This window comes from Gopherus flavomarginatus, chromosome 1 (assembly GCF_025201925.1).
Source record: "Gopherus flavomarginatus isolate rGopFla2 chromosome 1, rGopFla2.mat.asm, whole genome shotgun sequence".
NCBI classification, from domain to species: Eukaryota; Metazoa; Chordata; order Testudines; family Testudinidae; genus Gopherus; species Gopherus flavomarginatus.
The window spans coordinates 101,023,842-101,035,575 of NC_066617.1; the positions used below are offsets into that span (position 1 = coordinate 101,023,842).

Sequence of the window (11,734 nt, forward strand, 5' to 3'; positions counted from 1 at the left end):
ACGAGTGTGACATCGCGGCTCTGACAGGGAAGTGAGTCTCCTACATCACGTGACACGGCTCCGCCAGGCAGCCAGTAGCGGCGTTCCTAACCCAGTGCCCTCCTCCCACTCGGGAGGAATAGCCGCTCTTGCAACTTCTCTCGCTGGTGGGGTATAGTCTGTCCGCCGCAGGAGGACCACAGTCGCTAGGACTCTATGGTCTGAGTTTGGCGTTTACGGGGCAGCCGGACAGACGGGACCTGCCTGCATCGATTCGCTACAGCCTGACGGGTCAGGTGCGTCAATACGTCACATGTTACGCACCACACGGACGCTGGTTACGCCTCTTTCCTTATTGGTCGGAGGGGAGGTCAGTGGGGTTGTGCCTATTGGCCGGGGTGAGGGTCTGTTCACCTTTCCCTACTGAGGGAGCCGAGCGGAGCAGCGGCCCCCGACTTCCTGATTGGCTGGAGGGTTCACATCCCCTGTCCCCATTGGCTGGGATGGATTGGGGCGAGGGGAGGTGGTTTGCTCCATTGACAGGAGGCTTCACATGCCTGTTCCCCATTGGCTGAGGTGGAGTCAGGCAGTGTGTGTGCAGGTGTGTGACACCTCCCTTTCCCTTTGAGTGGAGGGGAGTTCCCTTAGGGGGCTGTGTCCCTGTTCCCTATTTTGTCATGTGGGGGTCTACCAAGATGGAGGAGTACCAGAGGGGGGTGAAGGTTTAGTGCCAGAGACTGGGCAAGGAGATGGCCAGATGTGGAGAAGGTGCATCCATAGCAGCGCCTGGGGGGTCTGCAGTGCCCGTGCAAAGGTGGATTCACCCCAAAGCTGAGCGGTGGAGTCATTTACTTGTAACCCCACTGGGCTCTTGCAAGTTTCTTGTGACTGGGTTTTGTTTTGAATAGAGCTGGCCTTGCTGTTCCCATGATGGCCCTGCCTGCTGCCCAATGCTCATGGGGCCTGCTCCTAACCTTTGTCTTCTACATGGGCTTTTCCTGCACTGACGGTGCCTCCACCCTTCCACACCACAACTATTGCATCATTGGTGCTGGCCCCTCGGGCTTGCAGATGGCCTATTTCCTCCAACATGCAGGCCGGGACTATGTGGTCTTTGAGCGTAGCCATGCACCTGGCAGCTTCTTTGCCCTTTATCCACGCCATCGCAAGCTTATCAGCATCAACAAACGACACACTGGCAAGTCCAACAGCGAATTCAATCTTCGCCATGACTGGAACTCCCTTCTCAGTCATGACAGCCGACTGCTTTTCCGACACTACTCTCATGACTTCTTCCCTGAGGCTGACACCATGGTGCGTTACCTTGAAGACTTTGCTTCCATGTTGGAGCTCCAGGTTCAATACAACACTGCCATCATCCATGTGAAACTGGAGAGGGACTCACAGGCATGGAATGGCCATTACTTCATTCTTACAGACCATAACAGCCAGAACTACAGGTGCAGGTAACCAGCAAAGTGGGCCTGGTCGGCTATGCAGCTTTCCACGAGCCTAGTACATAGCTACCTGTTGGGTTGTAGGTGACATGACATAATTCTTGAAAAAGTGCCACCTTGAGCAACATCACACTGCAGAAGTTTGAAGTGCTGACAGGTGTTATTTCTATTCCTGTGGTAAAGCAGTTTCAGTAAACAACCATTTTGGCATAAAACCATGAAAGTTTTGAGTCTGAGATGATTGTATTCTAAACCCTATTCTGTGTTTCCAGATGCTCGTTAGGAGCCCAGAACTGGACTAGCAGGTCAGGACTGAGGTGCCTTGTCTGAAGGGTGGATTTGGGGCAGAACTGGAATAATGAGGTGCTACCAGTTAGGAATGAGGTGCTGTCATAGAGTTGTGTGGACAGCTCAGAACTGGAACAGTTGACAGAGCTGCCAGTCAGGATTATTTGATATTCTTTTCCACTCTTAGATGTTGCCCTAACATTAAATAACAGTTGGAACAGAGGGCCTGTGAGATGATTCTGCTTACTTTATCATCTAGTTTATTCTTTTAAATTGAGATGTTTTCTGTCTCATAATAAAATGACAGGGAGCACTCCATATACTGTGTTAAAAGGCAACAATTTAAAATGTGTAGAAGGAAATACTTTTCATGCACCATATAGTTAACCTGTGAAACTCACTGGCATTGGTTTTTTTTAAATACATAAAGCTTAGAGAAACTTGGAGAAGATTAGACATTTATGCATAACATCTGCAATGGCCTTTGCTAGGATAAAATTACAAGGGTTATTGACCCTCATGGTATTGAGAATAAGCAGATTACTAATTGAAGTTGGGATGACGCTTCCACTCATGTTATGTAGTACTGAGGAATGAAAATGCATTAAATAGCTGGGTCAGTATGGCAGGCTGCAGAACATTACACTGAACAAGGTAGCAGTAGTGTAATCCTGTATTACAGGAGGTGGGATGGTGGATGAGATCTTATGTGGCAGTTCCTGTGTTCCCTAATGTTGACAATGTTTTCTCATCATGTCTCTTTGCAGCCTATTGTTGGTAGCCACTGGAACATGGGTTCCCAATGTGGTAAACTTCCCAGGCTCCGAATATGTTGAGGGCTATGAATCTGTGTCCATCAACCCAGAGGACTTTGCTGGCCAGAGTGTGTTGATCTTGGGTCGAGGGAACTCTGCCTTTGAGACAGCAGAGAACATTCTGGGGGTCACCAATTTCATACATATGGTGAGCCGCTCCCGCGTTCGCCTCTCTTGGGCCACCCACTACGTTGGAGATTTAAGGTATGAGACTGGTCTCCTTCATGGTTTTAATGTGAATTGAATATTAACCAAGTGAAATTGCCATTCGCTGATGAGACTGGCCAGATTGGTGCAGCAGACTAATGTCTTGGAGGATTAGTAATGGGATATGGAGCCTTTCACTTTTAGGTCCATGTTTTAATCCAGCCCAGGTTTGCAGTTACTGAAAATTGTCTATTTCATGGCTGTGAAATGAGTTGGTAGGGGGAGTCTCTGACAGTTCCTAATTGAAACAGTCCTAAAATCTGTCATCATCAGGGCCGGCTTTAGGCCGATTCGCCCGATTCCTGGGAATCGGGCCCCGCGCCTAAGAGGGCCCCGCGCCTTAGGCACCTTTTAAATTTTTTTACTTACCCTGGCTGCGGTCTGCTCCAGGGTCTTCCATGGCCCCGCTCCCCTGACCAAAGCGCCGGCTGGAGCGCGGCTGCCCCACAGCCCCACTCTCTCTCAGCTGGAGCTCTGACCAGAGCGCCGCAAGCCCCGCGGCCCCGCTCTCCTGGCTGGAGCTCTGGCCGGAGCGCGACAAGCCCCGCGGCCCCGCTCTCCTGGCTGGAGCTCTGGCCGGAGCGCGACAAGCCCCGCTCTCCTGGCTGGAGCTCTGGCCGGAGCGCGACAAGCCCCGCGGCCCCGGCTGGAGCTCTGGCCGGAGCGCGACAAGCCCCGTGGCCCCGCTCTCCTGGCTGGAGCTCCGGCTGGAGCGTGGCAATCCCCATGCCCCTGGCTGGAGCTCCGGGCCCTTTAAATAGCCCCCAGAGCCCTGGGGTAGCACAATGCATAAGTTCTTCCCCAGGGCTCCCACGGCTATTTAAAAGGTCCGGGGCGGCGTAGAAGCAGGGGAGTCCCGGGCCCTTTAAATAGCCCCCAGAGCCCTGGGATAGCGGAGGGCTTGGGGGCTTTTTAAAGAGCTGGGGCTCCAGCTGCCTCTGCTGCACCCCCTGCCCTGCCCGCACCAGCCCCACCCCCCGCTGCCTGCAGCCAGCTCTGCACCCCCTGCCCACAGCCAGCCCATACCAAACCCCCTGCCCTGTCTCCAGCCAACCCCTGCCACACACCCCTGCCCGCACCAGCCCTGCACAGCCCGCCCTGCCCTGTCTCCAGCCAACCCCTGCTGCACCCCCCTGCGTGAAGCCAGCCAGTCCCATACTCCTGTGTCCAGCCCTGCCAACCCCTGCTGCACCCCCATGTGGCCCTGCCTGAAGGCAGCCCGCCCCACACTCCCCTGTCTCCAGCCAGCCCCGCACCCCTTGCTCTGCCTGCAGCCAGACCCTACCTCCAGTCAGCCCCTGTCCTGCCTTGAACCAGCCCCATGTCCACTGCTGCCCTGCAGTTCCCAGGACAGTAACCTGCACACCTGCTTCAATGAGGGGGGCAGGAGGCAGCGGGAACCCACACATGTGCACACCCCCAGGGAGTGGCGGGGACCCACACATGTGAAACGGTAGTCATTAATAACCAGTCAACAGCATATATGATGCAATGTACATAATATACAATTTCATTATTTATATAGTTATGGAAAATAAATAATACATGGAAGAAATGGAAGGCTTTTTTTTTACACTTTTTTCTTTTTAAGTCATCCCTGCCAGGGCCCTGCCGAAAGTGTTTGAATTGGGCCCCACACTTCCTAAAGCCGGCCCTGGTCATCATAACAATCACTAATTGGCCTCTTGCTTGCCAGGCTTGGTGAACCATGGAGGGATAGTCCAGTGGTTAGGGTAGCAGCTCAGGAGACCCAGGTTCAATTCCTTGCTCTGCCACAGATGCCCTGTGTGACCATGAGCAAGTTTAGTCTGTGCCTTGCTTCCCCACCTGTAAAATGGGGATAATAGCACTGCCCTACTTCAAGAAGGTGTTGGGAAGATGAACACGTTAATGACCATGAAACACTCAGATACTCCAGGAATGGGGGCCATAGATAGAATGGAGACTGAGCTCTCCTTTTATTGCTGTGAGGTGTACTGGTGAGGCAGTATGAAGGAAGCTTACATTGCCAGTATGTATGTTGTACCTGCTTGGGTGGTACATAAAGGATGCCTATCTCCAGCACTGTCAGTCTGGTACATCTCACCAGCACCAAATTCCCACAGACACAAAAGGCACCAATTGTGGGATAGCTGTAGTGTGCTTCGGGACAGAATCGTAGGATGCGTAATACACTCATCATGTTTCCAGGAGCAGTTCTTGAACCCCAGATCCCTCTTCTTTCTTATACTCTCCCTGTTCCTCAGAGCGATTAACAATGGGCTCCTAGATACATACCAGCTGAAGTCTTTGGATGGGCTCCTGGAGGGTGACTTGGAAGATCTGGCTATTGTCAAGGATAAGAAAGGGAAGCTGCACATCACTCTCAAATTCTATCTGGAAAACAGCAACAGCAGTGCAGGTGCAGAATCCATCACTCTCCCACAGGATGAGCTGGACAACTTTGCCACCCGGGCACCCTACGACCGTGTCATCCGCTGTCTGGGTTGGAAGTTTGACTTCTCCATATACAACAGGTGAGGGTGAACCTGGGCCTGGAGGAAGAAGGAACAGAGGAAGTGAGATTATGTATGTGGGTGTGTGAGAAAATGTGTACCACTGCTCTCTACCAGATGGGATGTCAGATCTAAGTGAGTGGAGTTATTTGAATTTGCAGACCTGCTTCCTTGACTTCCTGGGGAGAGACCTATGTCTCTGGAACTCAAGGCCCTGATGTCCCGTGGGTATTGTCAGCTGGTGACTGCATCAATGGTATACAGATCCTGATCCATACAGCGAAGCTTTTTTCCTAATCGTCATCCCTCAGCACACATTCTTGTCACTCTCTGCCTTGGCTTGTCTCCTAATACAGACTGGAAACGATATCAGTAACTCTGCTTTCTTTTAATTGGGAGTGTTACTGTGTCAAGTGTCTCAGACCCAAATGTGACCCCCACACAAAACCACCTTAAAATTAGTACTCTTGGTTTCTAATAAAATTCCCTCTGTGTGCTCCTGGCTGGAGAAAGGAATGAACCCTTCTGAGGGCAGTGGGAGCAGGAAGTGAAATCTTTTTGAAAATGACCAGGCTATAACCTATGCCCCTCCAGACACACTCAGCCACCTACCCTCAAACCTCCCCATCCTGACTGGTTTAATCTGCTCTTTTGTGCACCCAGATCTCTTAGACTGATGCCAGGGAAAGGGAATAAGAAGAAGTATCCTCTGATCAAACCCAGTTATGAGTCAAGAGGCACCCAGGGGCTCTTTGTTCTGGGCACTGCTAGCCACTCTATCGACTTCAGGAAATCTGCTGGGGGCTTTATCCATGGATTCCGATATACAAGTGAGCGTTGGATGTACAGAATGGGCAAAAGTTTGGAAAGAAGGGCTGAGGTGGGAAGGAACAAGTCACAGGCTAGTAGTGGATTAGTGAATGTTACCTGATCACCTTCAGTCTTTAGTATATCACACAGCCCTCATTGTGAAAATGTGATCTATCCAGTTTGTGATTGCATAGCAAGGTATGAGGTGAAGGACAGGCTGTGGAAAAGATTTTGGCCCATATCTGTTGTCTTTTAGTTACGTCATTTTTTGTTTTGTCTTTGTTTGCGAGTTTGTCTTCCTATCTCTTGCCTTCTGTCTCTTATTTATACAACACAATGCATAAGTTCTTGCCCAGGGCTCCCACAGGTATACTGTCTTGTGAGAGGTCTTTTGTGGAGCAGAGTTTTGGGCAGAGGCGTTAATATTTTTTGAAAATTCTTATACTTGAGAGAGACTGCTGCTCTAGTGAAATGATTCACAAAGAGAACTCCCTTACTTTCCAGCCGGTTAGGATCACCTCAACTTTCTGAGGACTGTCCACTCAGCGTGAGCAACCCTGGGGAGAATTCTTAGTGCCGATTGGCTGAGGTGGAGATCACATGATTTGCTACAGTCTAGTATCAATCTTGTCTGTCCTGATGTTGCTTGTATGTGTCTCCTTGTTATGTGATTCAGTATCTTAAAGGTGTGAGCTGTATTTTAAAGGGAGCTTTTTCTTTCTTGATTTGCTATCCTAGCTCGTGCTGTCCATCGCTTGTTGGAACATCGTCATCATGGAGTCCCCTGGCCATCATCAGTCTACCCCATTACACAGCTGACAAATTCCATCATCAAACGGGTGAATGAGGCATCTGGACTATACCAGATGTTCAGTGTCCTGGGTGACGTCATTCTGCTGAGAGAGTGAGTGAGTAATTATTCCTGGCACTCTGCTCCATCAATGAGTTCCTTCTCTTTAGGGGCTAAAACAAACCAAAAACTCCTGCTGAAGTCAAAACAGTATTTCTGGATTCCCCTTTGAATGCTCCTGGTGAAAAGCTTTCAACAAGATAGGCTGTCTCCGTTTTGGATGGAGTGAAGCAGGGCTTAAATTCTTCCCAAATATTTCCTGGAGCCTCAAGGGTCCGAGCTCCAGCCCCATGGGGTGCACCAGGACTCTGCACCGGATGTCTTCGGCTGGATTTAAGCCCTGGGGAAAAGGGTCCCTTGGTCTGGAAATAATGGAGATTTGTAATAGGATATTGAGCTTTTTAAATCCCTACATCACTAGGTGTGGGCCAAACCAGATGAATAATGACTGAAAATCATTACCATCTGATGGTGTTCAGGGGCCTCAGCCAATGAGGATATATTGGGTGCTATATATTTGCATTAACCCCTTGTTGGCTGATTAGATTGTTCCTTGTAGAAAGATCTCATGAATGTGGTTGTGACTCCTAGGAATGCCGCGGCATTTGAGTACTTGGAGGAGTATCCAGTCGGGATCCTGGCAGAGCTGGAATTGCACACAGGGAGAAAGGCCCACAATGGGCTCTTTGTTGTCGTCATGGAGTATGGGAAGAATTTCTCTGGGGCTGACAAGGATGTCTTCTACTACAACCGAGCAGTGGGGGAGGCACAACATGCCTGGCAGTCTAACTTTCTGCATCCTGTTATTTATTACTACAAACAACTCCCCACAGGTAAGCTGACAAGCATCCCTCCTCACCCTTCTACCCTGATTATCCCATATGTACAAGATGGAAAGTTAAGGATGGCTCAGGACAAGAGGGAATTTTGAGCCCATCCTAGACATCTTCCCCTGCTTCTTTGAAGTTGTTCTCCTGTGGTATACTAGCCACTGCTGCAGGTGCTCATGGTATACTTGTAACCCACCCACCCCATCAGTGTATATTAAGTTGTTTTCTCTTGTCTGATCTTTGGAAGCCTCTTGGGTCAGGGATCATCTGTTTGTACAGCACCTGGCACAGTGAAGTCCTGGTCTAGGACTGGGGCCCCTAGGTCCTACCGTAGGATAAATAATAAGAATACAAAATAAAGAAATGGAAGAGGGAAGGGAAGTTCCTTTGGAACTCATCAGCACTGCTCTTCAGTCATCCAGAAGACATCACTGATGAGTGGTGTCAGATATGGCAATTTCCTGCAATATCTTTGGGCTACAACAGCTCCTCCAGGAAGTGAAAACAGTAGAGGATGATTTAGGGAAATCACTGATTATAACATTTCCAGAGAAGTAACACTTCCTGGGAAGGCTCACATATTCTGGTTCAAATCTACTGACCAACAGACAAATAAAGGACTTATGGATAAATAGTCCAAGCTTAAACTGATTCAGGGCCTTCATTCTGGTCTAAAGACTGATATGAACTGGTAGCCATAGGAAAAACCCAGTTGCAGCGGCCGCTCCCCCACTGAGCACAAGTGGTGCCTTTTTAATTTTACTCACCCGGGAGCTGGGGGAAAAAAAGGCGCCACCCGCTGTGGCGCTTTTAGTGACGGGGCAGCGCTCCAGGTCTTCGGCGGTACTTCGGTGGTGGGCCCTTCACTCGCTCTGAGTGTCTTCGGCAGCACAAGCTTCATCACCGAAATGCCACCAAAGACGCGCAGAGCAAGTGAAGGTCCCGCCACCGAAGACCCGAAGTGCCGCCCCAACAGTAAAAGTGCCGCAGCGAGTGACACCTTTTTTTTTTTCCCTGCTCCGCCTGTTCCCTCCACCTGGCTACGCTCCTGTTCCCACCCTCTCCTTTTCAATGGAAAAGCACCAGGTTAAAGATGGATTCCAGTTCAGGTGACATGATTACATGTCATGTTAGACTTCATTACCCACTTGCCAGCGCACAGGTATACAGAAAGACTTACAAGTAAAACAAAGCCATCTGCAGTCAGTTGTCCTGGTTGATGGGAGCCATCAAGATTCCAAACCACCATTAATGGCCCACAGTTTGCATAATTACAATAGGCCCTCAGAATTACATTTCATATTTCTAGTTTCAGATACAAGAGTGGTACATTTAGACAAATAGGATGACCACACTCAGTAGATTGTAAGCTTTGTAATGATACCTTACAAGAGACCTTTTGCATGAAGCATATTCCAGTTACATTATATTCATACTCATCAGCATACTTTCATAAAATCATATAGAGTACAACGTCACACCATGTGACTTCTGAGTTGTGTAAGCACTGTGGTGCCTAGTGGCGTTGCCCAAGTCAACTGCTGTCCTGTGGTGTACCCATCTCTGAGACATCGTATACTGACAGGAGAACCCCCAGCTCTGATGAAAGAAGCCAAGAGCAAGATTTAAAAGCAGCATAACTTCAAAGCAAATAAAAAAGCACACACAATAAATTTCCCTGGAAGAATCCAAAGATTAGAGTGTTGACATTTCACCTCCAGAGACCTAACTTCAAATTCTGGCATGGGTGACAAGGGAAGTGAGTTTGGTTAATAATAACATAAAGCCTAAGCACAGTTTGGCATGACTGGCTGGTTCAGAGGGATCAGAGCTAAAATAGTAATGGTGGGTGTCGTGTGCATCCATCCACCCAGGACTGGAAAAGCAGGGAGTGCTGCAGGGCAGGAGTAAGGGGCATTGACAGAGCTGAGAGTCAGTTCAGGACTGGAATAGCTGAGATTTGTGCCGCAGATCAGAATGAAATGCAGTGTCCAAGTTGTTGCAAGGTGAGGGGGCCAGGCCTGGAAGCTGGAATAGCTGCTGCAGTATTAACTTCCCATCTCCTTGAGCTCTTCCAAACTTCATTTTGATTCTGGAAAAGGAGAACAAAAGCACATTTTTTCCTTTGTTCTGTCAACAGTGCGTGAGATGAGTCTCCGTCCTCCGGACTGGCCTCTCCCCCGCCCAGATGCTGTCCATCATATTGTGGAGGATTTCCTGACAGACTGGACTGCCCCAAACGCCCATATCCTCCCACTTAGACGCTTCCTGGAGAACTGCCTGGACACTGACCTGCGCAGCTTCTTTGCAGGTAACCTGGATGCTAGCTGGAAATGGGGGATGGGAGACATCTCTGACTGAGATAGGACGGTAACAGGCCAACAGTTTAGTTAACATGAAAGATCCCTCTGACTACTGGGTAGCTGGGAAATCTAACTACTAGTTGGATGCACTCCATGAAACAGAAAGAAATGCTGGGTCATATCAGGAGCTCACCTTTTCCAAAATGGCCTATGATCTTAAATGCCCCAAGAGGCGGAGGGACAGCAGGGTGCCCCTTGGCAGGTCCTGTCTCCTGGGAGTGTATGCTAGGTCTTGATTCAATACCACACAGGCTTCAGCTTCCCCACTCCTCCATCTGAAATGAGATTTGTGCTGACAAGTACCACAGCTGCTTTCAGTTGGAAACAGTAGGGACAGCTTGTGTGATGAGAGAAAAGAACTCCGTGATACCAAAACTGGAAAACTACAGTCTCTCACCTCCTGAGCTGGAGAATGGGTTAGGAAATCAATATATGAATTTCATGGGGCCACAGAGGGAAGCACTTCTGAGCTACCAAATTGAAGAACTAGGTTTCAATCTTAAATTCTGTTCCTCCCTCTCTGAATTTACATATTCTGTGGGAGACAATTAATTACTCTGGATTAATCAAGCCAGAGTGCTTGCTGGAGAAGTGCTGTCACTGTCCCTGACCTTTATCCGTTTGGTTTCGAATGATTGACTTGTTGGGAGACCCTGAATTATTAAGCATTTACAGAGCATCTCTACACAATCTTTTTTTGGTTTTATTTGTAGAGTCCTGTTTCCTGTTTGCTCTGACTCACCAGAAGCTGCCTCCCTTTTGTCAGCAGGGATACATGCGAATGCAAGGGCTTGTGGGTAACGAAAGACTTAGGCAGCATGCAGTGGAAGCCGGCCTACTGGAGGACCACACTGTTACGCACTTTACAGATAAACTGCTTGGTGGCCAGAGGGGTTCACGTGACCAGTTGCTGAAGGATCACGTGATACCAAGTAGCCCCCTACATTATCTTGTGACTACCAAGGATGAACTTTAACCTTTCCCAATTCATACTGAAACTCATGGGGACTGTTGTGACAATACTGTAACACACATCTGCAGCAGGATTCCAACCTCTTTCATTGTGCCGCTGGCTTCTTGCCCATCCCTCCAGCTGTCCACATATTGCCAAAGACCTGCTCAGATCTGTTGTGACTAATGGGACCGATGTGCTCTGGAGGATAAGTAAGAAGCTGATATTCAGTGAGGCAGAGGCTTCTCCTTTGTCTCTGCAGAGCCCACAGTGCTCAAAGACAGTGTTGTATTTATCTTATGGACCAATGTCTGGGGCAACATCTGGGGATCACAGGTATGGGGAGAGAGAGAGAGAAGAGATGCACAGATGGCTTAACATAAAATATTTTTGGTTTTGATGTGACACAGTCAAATGTCTTGAGGGCAGGTTGGAGACTCTGATCATTGGATGCTGTGTCCAGTACATTCTTGTTTATACCTGAAGATTTGTATGTTCACTGAATCGGAAGCGGTACCTTCAGAAGCAAAATTTTTCATGCACTTTGATGGAGACAATGAGGGGCATGTCAGTATATTTAGTTTTAGTGCAGGGTAATATAATGTCACTGCCTGGACGGCGGTCCCAAAAGCCACCTCCCTCTTTAATGGTGAGCAGCTAGCCTAGGAAGCTTAGACCCAATGTGAAC

The 11,734-nt window shown here is 49.0% G+C and overlaps 1 protein-coding gene across 1 annotated transcript; it reads left to right on the forward strand.

Moving 5' to 3' along the window:
• Positions 1 to 356: 356 nt before the first annotated feature.
• On the forward strand, positions 357 to 11,531 carry FOXRED2 (FAD dependent oxidoreductase domain containing 2). Its single transcript, XM_050926467.1, has 8 exons — positions 357 to 1,445; positions 2,492 to 2,743; positions 4,993 to 5,262; positions 5,905 to 6,071; positions 6,790 to 6,955; positions 7,493 to 7,734; positions 9,872 to 10,042; positions 10,808 to 11,531. Exons 1-8 carry the CDS (start codon positions 907 to 909, stop codon positions 11,068 to 11,070), a joined length of 2,070 nt encoding a protein of 689 aa, XP_050782424.1. The 5' UTR covers positions 357 to 906; the 3' UTR covers positions 11,071 to 11,531.
• The last annotated feature ends 203 nt before the right edge of the window (positions 11,532 to 11,734 follow it).

Coding starts and splice junctions, on each gene's coding strand:
- FOXRED2 (XM_050926467.1), top strand. CDS start 907: ATGATGGCCCTGCCTGCTGCCCAATGCTCATGGGGCCTGCTCCTAACC. Junction 6,072..6,789: donor CCATGGATTCCGATATACAA/GTGAGCGTTGGA, acceptor TTGCTATCCTAG/CTCGTGCTGTCCATCGCTTG. Junction 10,043..10,807: donor CCTGCGCAGCTTCTTTGCAG/GTAACCTGGATG, acceptor TTTTATTTGTAG/AGTCCTGTTTCCTGTTTGCT.